Genomic DNA, 16,222 nt, shown 5'->3' on the forward strand with positions numbered 1-16,222 from the left:
TGTCTATATGTCTTAATCTCACATAAATGTTATCAATAAGGAAGTCCAGCATTTCATAGTTTTCTCCGAAAACGTCAGATGACATTTGCTAATAGATGTAAAATCTTCACGACATGTACACTATATAATAAGCTGTAGTATCCAACCAATCACTACACCCATTATTGAAATATCTCCTATTAGATTTTATCGTATTTGTTACAGCAATATGGAGGCGACTAACCCACAATTATCGTCGGTGTATTATCCGATTGGAAACACACGGTCAGTTGATGTGACGCTTGGATGTCATGTTGGTAGGGAGTGTGACATGCTGTTACTGGGGTGTGGTGACGTCAGGAACGTCCTGCATACCATGCACATACTTCAGACAAGAGGGACCACAAAATCAAAGGATCAGAGAATCAACATCCACCTCAATGACATTGCAGACAGTATCTTGGGGCGCGATCTGATTTTACTCTACCTCGCTGGAAAAATTGATCCAAACAACTCTGAAGACATGAAGTTTCTGTGGGGAGTCTGGTACGACGCCCTTTTGTCACAAGAACACCTGCAGAGGCTAAAGAAAGTGATGAAGGAAGTGGCGTCAGTCCAGTCAGGCAATAACGGGGTATATTTTGGAAATTTGAAAAGTGAAGTTTCCATCAAAAGGGCTCTTCTAGGTATGGAGAAAGCTGAAATTAATGGTAAACAAACGACAGATACGAGATTGGAATACCTTGACACGACGTACAGAAGCGATATGCCAACGGTAACAATGGATTGGATAACAGGAACATTGATTAGTCCTAAAGTTGACTTACCACAGACAGCAGTAGACTGGATGACAGCTGGAGTCAGTGCCCATTGTGGTCGGCTTGATAAAGTACCTCGGCTCAAGGACAGGTATATTATCTGATTATTACCACACGGACTACGCCTCTTTACATTTAGCTCAGAGTCAATTGCTGATCGAAGTTCAATATAACAGTCATGTTTTGTTATTCCTAACATCGATTCTATCATGTATTTACATTCCAGAACGCTAAGCGTTTTATGGAAACGTATTAGTGCCACAACCTAAAAATATATCAACGTAGGTGATACTTTCATCTACGTACATTGTATCTACGTATATGATATTATAATCTGCATGAAAGAAAGTATAATCTATCGATTCATCGACTTTTGTAACCATATTTTCTCGAGTAATCGACAATAGTTCCGGGTCAGTGATATTTAACCTCTGGCTCAATTAATAACGACTATCGACCAATCTCTGTGTGGGGGTTACTGAAGAATGACACACGCTGCAGTCTTTTACAACTGTAATAAAGAGAGGAGGGTACAAAATACTTTCCAAACCACAAACAGGCACACAACGATAGGTCATTATTCAACTATGGCATGGTTTAAGTCTGAGGTATCACTCGAATATGTTGATTCTCATGATTTCTCCATTACGGAAATGAGGTTTAAGATGTAAAACGTGAACATGAGTGAGTGAGTGAGTATGGTTTTACGCCGCTTTTAGCAATATTCCAGCAATATCAAGGCGGGGGACACCAGAAATGGGCTTCACACATTGTACCCATGTCGCGAATCGAACCCAGGTCTTCAGCGTGACGAGCGAACGCTATAACTACCAGGCTACTCGACCGCCCCAACGTGAACATGAAGGGGTGAGAATCAATCAAACTCAAGAATCAAGAATAAAAAAACCCTAAATAAAACGAATGTTCGTCATCATCCTATGAAGCACTGAAGGTACAACTTTGCAGTTTCTAATTTTGATAGTTTGACCATTTGCAATTGAAATGATCTCAGTATGTTGTAAAAAATACGGAAAATAGACGACCAACATGCCCCCAAACAATAAATGAACAGTAATTTATTAATCACCTTTAATTTAAAATATTAATGTTTGTGTAAACTTGTATCCAACTTGGGTCGCAACTTCTCTCTGAGTAACGATACGTGCGATAACGATATCACATACGTAGATAAAGGTATCTTCTACGTAGATATAAGTATCATCTGCGTAGATGTATGTTTTATATAATGGACTGATACAAATACAAAGGACAATCATCACCAGTGCCTTTTGATAGGGGATGCTTTCATCAAGAATAATTCCTTCCCACAAACCCTTCTTCTAGTTCATGCTTCTTTAATCTGTGCAGGTACCATCAAGAGATCCGGGACTTCATTTCAACTGGGGTTACGAGGGTCAATTCAAAGTCGCTGTCGTCTGAACAGATCGTGGATAGTTTCAAGGGCAACATTACGCTATTGAGACCCGGGTGTAGTATTTGGAAAGTCCCAGATGCCTGCTGTCCATTCTTTTGTTACGACTTTGACCTGGAACTCCACAGGTAGAGAAACATAATTTCTCAGTAAACGGTCCTGTTTCGCTTAATTTATTGCAACATAAACACGGTTCAAACGAAATACTTTAGCCCTTTTGCTGACGTTAAGTTAATTGATTTTCAGACATGATATGCAAGAAACTGTCATTGCTATGCCTTAACACGGTCGTGTATACAAAGTTTATATTTCTTCACGTTTACATGAACTGTACTCACACCTAGATACGATGGGCGTACTGTGACACTTGCCTCTCTCTGCTTGGAAATACTGAAGAAGTGGGTGGAAAGTTTCCAGGCAGCAATGAAAGATGACTGTGCTATCAAGGTACAAACAGTACACAGAATGAAAGGATAAACCATTTTCGAGTTTACAAAATGTATATTTAAATTGTATGACTTTTCCATTCATAGACGGGTGGCCAAGTCGTCCAAGGTGCCGCAATTCGCTGTGCAGTGTCCCTTGGGCACGCCAGAAACCTATGGTTGTGGCTTCGAATCCCGGTTGCCCCGATTATGTTTCTAGGTTTGTCAGCTGGAATACTGTTATAAGCAGCGTTAAACACAAATCACTCACTCCTTTCATAGACAAGAAATCTGTGTCTTCTAAGTCTGACTGAAAATAATATTCCCTCTCAACCCCCTCTGCCACACAGAGTTTATGGGACAAAACAACAGAGTCTGTGAAACGCCCTGGGAAATAGCACAATGGCCATGGCCCGGATCATCTACCACAAGGAACCTCTGATGTGCACACCGGTGATACTCGCGCTCACAGTGTTACTGATGTCAACAGAGACGCGTTCTCCTTATTATGTTGGAATATTGGTGGTCTTCTCAGCTAAATAAATGATGTTGACCTTTTAACTTACATCAGTAAATTAGATATTGTGTGCATTGTTGAGACATTTGTTGTAAATATTCCAGGAAAACATTGGCTACATGGGTATGATACTTTTTGCTGTCCTGCAGTTAAGTTATCCAACTATGGACTTTTATCAGGTGGTATTTGTCTGTGTGTACGTCAATCACTGAGTAGTTTCTGTAATGTTATACAAGCAGATAGAGACAACATAATTGGTCTCTCGTTATCTAAAGATTTATTTAGAATTGACAAAAATGTGAATTTGTTATGTACCTATATCCCTCCATTGGGGTCTCCTTATTATAATTATGTAAACACCAATGGTAACATTGAAAAGTAGAAGAATTCATAATAGATAATGATGAAATGATTTCAAATTCATATAATTTAATCTGTGGAGATATGAACGCGAGAACAGGTAAGAGAAATAACCCTGATATTAGCAATAATGATGATAGCTTCAATCATACCTCCCCTTTCCCTGAGGAGGAGGATGACCCTGTTGAGGATCGTACTTCAAAGGATACAGTTGTAAATAGATTTGGTCAAATGTTGTTGGATTTATGCTATGTTTTTAAACTTTACATCGTAAATGGACGTGTATATGGTGATACTAATGGGGAATTTACTTATTGTAGCCAACATGGCTCTAGTGTGAACGATTCTTTTGTAAGTTCACCAGATTTCTTTCAGTTTATCAATATGTTCACTGTCGGTGATCGTTCTGATTCTGATCACTTTCCATTAGAATTGATGTGTAAATTTCCAAATATGGGTAAGAGGGGCAACAATGATTCATGTATGGATCCACAACACGTAGGGCACCTAGGAGATTTAGAACACAAAGAACAGTCGCTAACAGAATTGTGTACTGTCGACAAAGAAATCATTATAAATTTTGTTGCAGAAAATTTAAATCCATTTCACGTAAGAAATCAGTTGAAAGATTGCATAGAAGCATAACTAGTCAATCTAGCTTTTGGAAACAGATAAGATCATTAGAAAACAAACCCAGACTGAAGAATCATATAACGAAAGCAGAATGGCTTTGCCATTTTAGAGTGGTTTCTGCAAATGACAATGTTTTTTCTCCTCACTTAGATGATGAAAATGAACTCAGTTCTAATCAGTTTACATATATTGAGGCATTCATACTAAATTCTGCGATAACTGAACATAAAATTACATCATCAATAAATAAGTTAAAAAAAGGAAAATCTGCCGGGCCCAATCAAGTGCTGATAGAAATGCTTAAATGTTCCCAATTGGATAAACTCCCATTTCTCCATAAATGTTTCAACAAACTCTTTGATAATCAAATATTTCCAAGCAGTTGGTCTTGTTCAGAAATAGTCCCTCTACATAAAAAAGGCGATCCGAGAAACCCTGACAACTGACTAGATAAATATACTAAGGAATTGAATTTATCTGTAAATTTAGATAAGACAGAAATTATAGTATTCAGAAAAGGGGGTCCTTTAAATTTTAAGGAAAGATGGTACTTAAATGGACAACAAATTAATGTAGTTAATGGTTATAAGTATCTCGGCATAATGTTTAATTCAACACTGAATATGGACAAATGTGTATCTGACTTATCACTGCGATGGAAAAGAGCTTTACTTAATATAATGTCTGTTTCACATAAACTTGGCGTTATTACACCAAAAGTATTTTTCAAATTATTTGATACTCAAATACAGCCAATTTTATTGCATGGATCTGAAGTGTGGGGTTACCGAATATATGAATGTTTAGAAGGAATTCACCTACTGGCATGTGAAAAGTTTCTTCGCGTTGGAATAGCAACACCACATAATATGATATATGGAGAATGTGGAAGATACCCACTTTACATTAATTCGCAAATAAAGTGTTTAAAATATTGGTTTAATATCATCCGTATGCCAGAACATCAGCTTCCGAAAAAAGCATATAACATTCTCTTTCATTTAGATAGTATCGGTAAGGTTACATGGGTATCGCATATAAGGACACTATTATTCTCACATGGATATGGGTATATATGGCTTAACCAATCTGTTGGTGATCAACATTTATTTCTAAATGATTTTCATAAAATAGCAATAAATATGTTCTATGAAGGGTGGCAATGCAACTTGGAAAACAGTTCACGTTATGATTTGTACAGAACATTTAAGACTTTATTAGAGCCAGAAAAATATCTATCAGTTTTAACAAATAGTCGCCTAAGAAATGTATATATTAAATACAGACTTGGCTTGTCAAAACGTATGATAAATTATGGACTGAATATATCACTTGAAAGAATACTAAGAATTTGTCCATTCTGTAACTCTGCTATAGAAGACGAAATACATTTTACCTTTGAATGTCCTTATTATGCAGATATATACCAGAATGTTTCTTATCTAAGACGAGTAGAATAGAGTTTGTTTCTATTTTGTCATCGAATGATGCCGATGTAATGTTTAAACTGTCTTTATTTGTAAAACATGGGATGGAACTACGAAATAACATGTTGAGTGGAAATTCAGAATTTTAATTACCTTACCCTAGAAAGTCCTCATGATTATCACCGATTGTTAAATGAATGTTATATTTTTATAATTTTTGTTGTATCTCCCAATCTGTAAATTCTCACCCAATGTATTAATCTGAAATTGTATATGGGCAGATGGCCTCTGATACAATACACGTCTTTGACTTTGACTTTAACAAAAGCTCCTCATATATCATAATTAGTGCATTGCTATTATGAATGCTCATTTTCAGTTTATGATGAATTGTTTTGCAGATCCATATGTGGCATGGAGAGGCAACAGCAGTATGTGAGACGGACCTCCCGGAAGATCTCCGATTTGACTTCATCGACACGTCAAATTTAGCAGATAGAGTTGGTCTGATCGCTGTACTGAGTTGTTCTCACGACAGATTGAAATCGGAAGTATACCCGAAGAACTGAAATTCAATAAAACAGTGTTATCAAATCACTATAGTAACAACCATTAATGAAATAAAGATAATGAAGCATACCATCTCATGGTTGGCCCAGTCGTCTCCCTTGGCCGTGCCATACATTTGTGGTCATCGGTTCAAATCCTGGTTCGCCCTGATTATTTGTCTAGGATGGTAAGCACACACACACACACACACACACACACACACACACACACACACACACACACACACTCACACTCACTCACTCACTCACTCACTCACTCACTCACTCTAATATCTCTCTGTGTAACCTGTTTATGGTTTTGTTTTCGTTCAGGCCAAATGGACTGCTAAGGACAGAGAGCTTTAACTACACGAGACTAGAGGGCTACATTTCAGTAGAAATCTTTCTTCATGACTGCATTGATGTGCCAATTTTGATGTATCCAACGGTGTTTGGTTTGCACCTAGCAGAAGACATCTCACTTGGACATGAGTGAGTACTCGAAATGTCTTTGTTTACAGAAGAAATGTAGCATATATGTCATATTTATAAACTTCATGTTTGAACAAGTGACTGTTACACGTGATTTACGGAACATACGATCGACCATTTAAAAAGAACATATGTTCCAATGTTACTTCACTTTAAATGTTGACACGAGTATAATAGAATAACCAGTCTCGATTATCCGACGAAACCGATTCATTTGGGCCTAAAAGTTCAAATGGCTGTGAAAATCATGAACCGATCAGTGAAATACTCCTAGCTTTCAACTGATCGTGCGGAGTAGTATTTATAGGAGATGAGGTATAACAGTCAAGATTATTCCACATTAGTCCATGATTCGTTAGGGCAGGAATTTGCTACAAAGTGACCATTAACAAGTCACTTCTTTCATCAGGAGTCTCCTGCTAACTCAGTTTGCACACAAACGTTCAAAGTTGACTTTGAAATGGAAAACAGCCGGGGAGCAGGAGAACCTGACAGCCCTAACTCTTGCTGAAAACGGTATGTGATCCTTAAAAGTTTAGTTTAAAATATATCTACCTTTCACTCAACATCTCTCAAACCTTTGAAATAATCAAATACTGCTTACCCATATCAATTTAATGAATAGTCAAAGACGAAACGTTTGTTGGAGTGAACAAACAACTAAATGGTATGTGTGTGACTATGTGTTTAACAACGTACACATATATCTGAGGAAGGGACACTTTTTGGGGACCAACAGAACATTATTGTTTTCAGAACATGCAGCATGTACTTCAAATAATCTGTTCTGTTTTGTAAAATATGAGAACAAATTATGTTCGGGAACAGATTATTTGCCTAAAACAACTCCCGTCTCTCACCAATACATAATATCACAGTTTCGTTGTCCTTGTTCCTGTTAACTAATCAAATTTATAATAAATTTGTACCTAAGAATGCATTGGCATATATTTCAGCATCAGATGCAGTGTCTAAAGCACTTGAACAAATTGAAAATTATCAAGGTTTAGACAGTGGAGATACCTCAGTAGTTAAGAAGAGGTGTTTCAAAAGAGGAACGGACAAGATTCTGAAAAGGATTCAGAATATTGCTAAAGGTAACTCTAGCGTCGTTAAGCAACAAACAAACACTTGATTTGTACATGTCACAGGTTCAAGACACATTTTTTAATTTGATGAGAGCAACATCCATTAAATTTTGTTTTTGATATCACCGGAGGCAGAATAAGTTTGTAAAAGAAATCCCCGATTCTCTCTCGACACAAAAATGGAAGCATCTTATTATAGATTAAGTGTTATCATCACAACATGAGACACCCGCTGTCAGATTTCTCCAATATCGATTTGATATCACCGGAGGCAGAATAAGTTTGTAAAAGAAATCCCCGATTCTCTCTCGACACAAAAATGGAAGCATCTTATTATAGATTAAGTGTTATCATCACAACATGAGACACCCGCTGTCAGATTTCTCCAATATCGATGATAAAAAACGACATGATGCCGGTTCGAAGATCATGTTCCTGAACGCATTTGCACACACAAACTTTACCAGTGAGTGAGTAGGGTTTAACGCCGCTTTTAACAGTATTCCAGTCATATCATCACGGCGTGTCAGCTTAGTGTGGGAGGAAAGCCCGAGGTGATGCAGGTCTCAGACGTTACCACTTCGGTGAAACCAAAGAGCACGGATATGGTGCTGACAAACCTAGAAAAATAATCGGGGCGAACCGGGATTCGAACCCACAATCACAGGTTTCTTGCGTGCCCAAGGGACGAAACTCTGCACAGCGAATCGCGGCGCCTTAGACCAAGTTATTCTATGTTAACAGTTATTCTGATAACAGGCAACTGCAATATATAGTTTACGGACATATTCAAGTAAAATATGTTGAAAGCACAATTTGGAGGTACGTAGTGAGTCTATGCATTACTGCAAAAATAGTAGTGTCTATCGGGAGTAGAGTAGACGTTGCACAGTGTTACTGCCAACCCGAATGATGTTATTTACACAATGAGAAATATTCTAAAAATCTTTACTAAAAGTTCAAAGGCGACATCTGTACTTTATCCTCCGACAAAGTGCATTTTTTGTGTACGTCATAATGGACTGACGTCACGGCACAAAATGGTTCAAATTACCTTTCCCGTCATCCAACGAATCCGTGGTAACATCGTTCTTTCCTTACGGTCATGCAAGATGGCGCATCCCCATCAATTTGGGGTGAAATAGTTTCTTTAAACTTGTCTAATATTTGAATACATTTACGTTGAAAGAAATACGGCAAGATGTTATCAATCTTCTCTTCTTTCGTGATATCTCTTAATGTATTTAAGATATCATTAAACAATTACCACCCTGCTGTACATAATCATATTAGAAATATATTTAAGATATCCTAAATTCAATTCAAGATATCTTGAATTAAGATGCATTACAGATATCATTTATTCGTTTTAGATATCTTTAATTCAATTTAAGATATCTTTAATCATATTCAAGATATCATTAATAATTTTGAAGATATCTTTATATCAATTGTTGATATCTTTAATATGATTTAGGTAACATGAAGGAACGGCAAAAGAATGATTCCGGTCCCAAAAAGTGTGGGAAATGATTTACAGATATCTTCAAATACTTCCGGTCTGGCTACATATCCGTAAATTCTTCCAGTTCCAAAATGGCGGCAAAACCATGCCCAACTTGTGCAGGAAGTAGTTTCAACAGCGCGCCAAGCAATTCGCGCAGGAGTTGAGGGGACTGACTATGACAGCAGTGATCAATTTGAAAACATGGTCTCCGTAGTGAGAAGAAATTTTCCGCAATGGTTAGAAACATAACCCGAAGTACTTAACAGACAGAATAAATTGAAGATATCTGCAAAAAAGCGGAAGTCTTCAATAATGGCAACAACTGAAGATATCAATAATTAATTATTGATATCTGTATTTAGTTTCAAGATATCAGGAATTGAATTACTGATATAACGAAACATGACTTTTTGTCGGCAAATAATGCCCTCCACAAACGTTTTCAAGATATGCACATTGCGCAGTAGCTTGTAATGAATCACATGATGTTTCTACTTTTCATAATTACAAGACGCCAACCTGTTAACCCATTCCCCAGACCCGAAAAAAAGGAGTGTAAGTACATATTCTTTAATCATAATGCATTGAAGTTTCAAAATATTATCCTATGCACAAACTTGCCAACAATCGTACATGAATGAATACCCGTGAAGATCCGGGGAGGAATATGTCTTCAGCAACCCATGCTTGCCGTAAAATGCGACTATGCTTGTCAGGCTCGCTCACTTGGTTGATGCATGTCATCGATCCCACATTCTGAAGATCGATGCTCATGATATCAGTCACTGGATTGTCTGGTCCAGATTCAATTATTTACAGACCGTTGGAATATTGCTGAGTGCGGCGTTAAACAACAAACCAACAAACGAACATGGTTGAGAAACGTGTTTTCATGCAACGAAAATAATATTTCCCAAACTTATCTCGAGTTAAACAGCTCAAACAGTTTCTCAGTTTTAGAACGTCCAACAGAAATGCTGCGGATTGGAGTGGATGAGTTTGGTCTAACGCCGCTCTGGAAATTATTTCAGTTATTTTGTCACGTGACTGCTGTATGTGGGAGAAAAACCTTAAGTGTCCCCGTTGCTGAAATGACCAGAATAAATGCTGTCATTGAAACACCACTCATATCATCTTCTTATTATCATCCTAACTCGTCATACAGTATTCTGTTATTGTTGTTTCAAATTAACGCAGACCTCGTTATCAATAGGAAAACCGAACCGTAGATTGTCATGACTACGTATACTACTAACGTGTACACGTGTTGATGCACAGACGGTGACTGAGTACGCAGATCATTACCTTGTGACCATCACAACAGACCCAGAATGCCTGAAGAAAGGGACGTTCCGCACGGATCCTGTTGATGGAGACCCATATGTTGTAGAACTACAGAACAGTCAGAATGGGTAACTTTTTGTTTTGAGTTTATTCCTTGGTAAACCGAATTTTTTACATCACAAACTATTAACACATTTCCTGTCGGAAAGCCTGACATATCATAATATGTCATGTCAAAACGTGTTAAAATCATTACGCTCTCATATGTGTGACAGGTGTACGTACGGAACGAGTTTCAGAAGTTTAAATAAAGTTTATCTAAGCATACTTAACTGTGTTCCTATGCGCTCGAAATATATAACGTCAACGCCAGAGAATAACCAGTCTCGATTATCCGCTATGAAGAGTTCATTGGTCATCAAAATCCTTATCTCTTGAACGGTATTTTAGTTTTGTCATCTCGTGTCAGCTTGATGGTGAATTAAAGCCCAAATTAATGTAGATCTTAGACGATTACTCCTTTATCGATATTTTTCTGAATGTTGTACTTTTCATGCTTCAGATATTCAAGCTTTAGTGAAACGCTAAGGCTTTCATGCGGAATTGCTTTAAACAGGAGCAAAATTAAGCTGTCAAGGAAGAGAGGGAGGATTGAAGCTTGTCTTGTCAAGGATGCTGATGTGACCATGGGTGAACGTGTTTTGCCCTGGAACAAGCTCAACACAAACTCTGTAGCTGATCTGCCCAACTTTCCTCTCTCGAAAACCGGAAAAGAAACATTAGAGACGTATGTTGCAAGCATGTGTCAGGTGTCTGCAGGGAATCCTTCGCCAATACAGCAGCTTAGATTTCTTGTGGAGCGGATCTTGATAACAGTCCCGTTTTCATCAGGGGTAGGTATAATATTTGTGTGGTTAAACATGTATCTTTTGGTGCACCATTTTGGTAGTTTAGTTGGTTGGTTGGTGGGTTGGTTTGTTGTTTATCGCCGCACTCACCAATAATCCAGCTATATGACGGCGGTCTGTAAATAATCAAGGCTGGATCAGACAAACCAGTGATTAATATCATGAGCATCATTCCACGCAATTGGGATCGATGACATGCATCAAACAAGTCAGCAAGCCTGACCACCCGATCCCGTTAGTCGCCTCTTACGGCAAGAATAGTCGCCTCTTACGGCAAGCATAGTCGCCTTTTACGGCAATCATTGGTTGCTGAAGACCTATTCTACCCCGGATATTCACGGGTCGAAAGTTTAGTCGTCAGCCATGGTCCGGTGTAGTACTTTCACTGTACAGTGAATTGACGAAGTGTAAATAAACAGTACACACTATTCAGTTGTTTGTGAAATAAAAACTGATGTAACTGTATATATTGTAATAACGGGATATAATATGTGAGAAAAGGATACTGTCGTATCTCAGGAGAAGTCATCTTTCCTTCAATATATGCATTTGAATATCAATTTAAATACTGGACCTTTAATCCAGCATATGCTTGTTGTTTTCATAGGTACCAACACACATCGCACTCAGAGCTCCAAGTCACTCACATCCTGCCAAGGGAGCAAGCAAAATGCTTCGTTTGGAAGGTCTTAAGATCCACGAGGACAGACCAACTCTATTTTTGACGTTTTTCGATTTTGACATAGCCGAGGATTTGGTTACCCAAACGAAAATAACGAATGAAGAAATCATGCCTTGGGAAGACATCAAGAAGACATGTATGGAAATGGACCTATCTTCTCAACGCCTTAGCGAGGTAAACATTACTTATAAGGACAACAAGAGGTACTGTAATCTGGTTGATTATTTCATGCTGTTTCATTCTTGCTGTTTTATATACATAAACCTTGTGATCAAATATATACTTACCTATTCTGCACTTTTGTTCTTCTTTTGTTTTTGTTGTCTAACACCACACTCAGCAATATTCTGCTATATGCTCGCCTAGCTACATGCCCGCTGCCTGTGAATAAGTCTCAACCAGACAATCCAGGGATTGATTTTGTGAACAATGACCCACATGAATTCTATTATGCAGTGAGGGCAATAGGGAAAATGTGTGACTTTACACCTTATCACATATCGCTACTGGGGAAGATTTGATTAGACAACCTTAATTTTATATCGGCACATCATCATCATCATCATCATCATCATTACTTTTATGACTAAAATGGATGGTTGTGCAGCGTTGTATGCTTTATCTCTGACAGGGATATGCTTTGTTGATGAGGATTCTAGAAGTAAACTCCCACCGAATGATTCAAGATCAGCCTGAGGACAGGAGATGGATTACGAGAACTATCCTGAGAGGGAGGTATCCCTACACGGACCTGCTTACTTTGAACTGGGGCAAAATGTTCAATTCTCTGTGTAAGTACATAGGAAAATGAGTAATGGGCTGAATTACGAACTATTTATGCAACAGGTGCTTCTCAGATGTGCGTTGCTAAGGTATAGTCCACAGTTCTTCATAAATGTCGTTGTTTTAGGTGTTCCCGACATAAGGACATCAGGGCAATCTTCCCCGGTCAGTGGAGCGAGTTCTGGTTCCTTAGCCGCCAGGCCTGGTGAAGTTTGTGACAGCTGTGGCAAGATCTCAGAAAACTGTAAGAGATGTTCCAAATGTCTCCTGGTGTTCTACTGTGGCAAAGCATGTCAGAGGAAAGCCTGGAAAGTCCACAAGAAAGTCTGTAAATCTGCCTAAACGTATGCGCCTGTTTTGTTTTGTCTAGAGCTTCCCCTGGACAAACTATGTTTGTATATGATATACTGCGAGTCAGGTTAGAAGTGGAGGGTCCTGCCTTCGTATGAAAACGACTGCGTTTTAAAACATACAGACACAAAGGTATTTATGTCATACATGTAGGCACAACACTGAGAAAGTTATGAAAGAATAGTTTTAACTTTCTTACGACAGTCTTGACTATTTGTAGGGGGCCTACAACAAATCCGGTGAACAATGACTTTTCTTTATGCAAATTGGATTTTTTTTATTTTGTTGGAATGAATTATTTTTAGATAGGATAAAAATGTTGTAACGTCGAATATCCAAGCATCAGCACATAAACTATGGCAAACAGTTGACAAGCTCCTACCATCACATCGGGTTGGAGAACGTTCCATGTGTATGTCAAACGGGGAAATTTAACAAACAAACAACTTGTATGTGAATGAACAAACAAGTCATCTCGGAAAAATACATAAATGTTCAATTTGTTTGGACGTCTATAAGCGCTAACAGTTCCTACTTTATACGTGCTATTAATCAATACCAATAGGAATATCGATGAATTAGTGAATGAGTGAATATTGTTTTACGATGGTGACGATGACATCCAGCCGTGCGATCACGACAGACTCTGGTACCAGGGATCCTTCGTTGAATTCCAGTACAGAATGCCTTGTAATTGACATATACAGTTTATCCTACCTTGCATAAATATACTCTTTTTCGATAGGTTACTGAATTAGCAATTTTCCCCGTGTACAATGCAGACAGATAAGGTACAAAGTTCATGTACGTAGCTGTAAATGCCAAATTTCTTACAAATGCGAATACAATGACATAATACTATTATATCAAACTGAACACCCATGAAATGCAGTTCAGAGAACTTAAGCGATTATATCCGATTTTAATACAAGGGTTATAAATCTGAATGAATTTGCGCCGCCTGCTAGCTATCAATAGTTAGCCATACTGATAAAGAGATATGAGGGCTGTAAAATAGATTCGTTGTCAACCGGTCCCTCGGCGTATATAGACAGTGTGGCTGTACACTGTGAGCGTGGCTATGTACGCCTCGACGTCCGGCTCGGAGTACATAAACTCGCACACACATTACAGCACACTATGCATCCCTCGCGTCCACAACTAATACTATACCATAACATTACATAGGTATTGATACTCCATTGTGACCCAAATCATTATTTTGCAAACGAAAGGAACGTTGAAATGTATTCAGTTAGGAATATAGATAAAATGTTTACATTCAAATTGCATTACACACTGTAAAGCAGGAAGTTGAATTGTGTGTATTTGATTTTTTTGTCAGTCAAGTTTTAGATGATCATCTTGATATCCAGTTGATAGTATAATGGTATGGCGGAAGGCCTGGATCCTAATTGTGTATACAAACAATGATGCTAATTTCACTTTCAAGACTTGCTTTAAAATATTTGAAGAACAGGTGAAACACATTTAATAAAAATGAGTGCATGTCAAATCAAACAAATATCACCATGAATAATACACGTATGCAAATAGACGTCTTTTATACAGACAGCACGCTTTCCAGTGAACTGACGATTAATGACACCAGTATGTGCCTTCACAGTGTGGACCCCATACTGGAACTTTAACTTCTGTTTGAGTAACCAATTGTTATTTTCCATGTTTGTATTTTGGTCAATAAAGTCAGTAATAACGATTTCATTACGTTCTTTACCACGTGGAGTATCAGAAATATATATATGTGTTACTTACCGGTGAAGAGATCACTCGTTTATTAAACATACAGCAGTATTACACATTGTGTATTACCAAAGCAAGTGCTTGTGTACTGCGGGAACAAGTTTCACGAACACGTGTTGAACACTCCCAACATCCCCTGGCTATTTCAACGGCATTGAGTGTAGAGGTAATAGATCACTTCTTTTCCTGTATGGGACTGTATATGTTATGAGGGGAGTAAATGCATCTGGCTACCTGTCTATGTGTGAGACTATGTTTGTAAGGGTACAGCAGGCACGTCGTACGTCACGAGGGGATCTAGGCCTATCTGTAGGCACTTGTACAAGTAAGAAGAAAGTCAGTGTAAGCGAGGAGGGCGTCCGGAGTAACTCTTTGGAGGCAATGCAACATTACACGGAAGAAGAAATCCACCGTATACATATAGTAACGAATAATACAAAGTTGCCAGAAATGAAAACTTGAACCAATTGTTGTTTCGAACTGCCGTCTTGAAGGTGATTATTACTAATTGCACATCAAAACGCATCGAACACACTCCATCACTTTCAATTGTTCCTAGCAAGAAGGCTGATTTTCTCTCTGTGAAGACAATAAAGATCGATGTTGTTTCTCTCTCCCTTGACAACGAAGCATATGTCATTATGGTGAGCGCATACTGTGGGCATGCGTGTGATGCACTGCATTGAGTATGCCAGAGTGTAACACTGATCTCTGCATTAATGTAAATCCTTACTGGACAACGGTATAAGGATCTGTATGAAACCGTCAGGATGACAGTATACTAAAGAATTTGTCACTTCATTAAAGTAGTTGTAACTGAATATGTTACTGAATGATCTATTCAATCCTAGTAATTCAAGGATTAATGTTATACGTGTACTTTGTATTGTCATTAGTAAATGCGTTGGCACGCCACGCCGGAGACCCGGGTTCGATTCCCGACATGGGTACAATGAGTGAAGCCCATTTCTGGTGTCCCCAGATATTGCTGGAATGTTGCTAAATGCGGCGTAAAACCATACTCACTCACTCATTAGTAAATGTATTTCATGTGTGAATTGAATGAAGGGTAGAAAGAAGAACAACACCGTTCTACTTTCAGTTTAAGTTCCACGTGGTTTATTTCCTGGAAATATTTCTGGGCTTTATCTATCACTGTCCAGGTATCGGCACAACTAGGTATGGTGTGTGTTGAGTCAGTCGATTTCTAGATAACGGGTGTTT

General features: G+C 38.2%; 1 protein-coding gene across 1 annotated transcript; it reads left to right on the top strand.

The window, feature by feature from the left end:
- The first annotated feature begins 208 nt into the window (after positions 1 to 208).
- Positions 209 to 14,947, top strand: LOC139464017 (uncharacterized). The gene is made up of 13 exons (XM_071245531.1): positions 209 to 888; positions 2,166 to 2,357; positions 2,574 to 2,676; positions 5,993 to 6,138; positions 6,473 to 6,631; positions 7,041 to 7,147; positions 7,588 to 7,728; positions 9,738 to 9,781; positions 10,505 to 10,638; positions 11,073 to 11,403; positions 12,026 to 12,274; positions 12,732 to 12,891; positions 13,011 to 14,947. The coding sequence occupies exons 1-13, from the start codon at positions 209 to 211 to the stop codon at positions 13,223 to 13,225; spliced, it is 2,661 nt and encodes an 886-aa protein (XP_071101632.1). The 3' UTR covers positions 13,226 to 14,947.
- The last annotated feature ends 1,275 nt before the right edge of the window (positions 14,948 to 16,222 follow it).

Source organism: Haliotis cracherodii, unplaced genomic scaffold (genome assembly GCF_022045235.1).
Source record: "Haliotis cracherodii isolate W230 unplaced genomic scaffold, xgHalCrac1.p SCAF_16, whole genome shotgun sequence".
NCBI lineage: Eukaryota > Metazoa > Mollusca > Gastropoda > Lepetellida > Haliotidae > Haliotis > Haliotis cracherodii.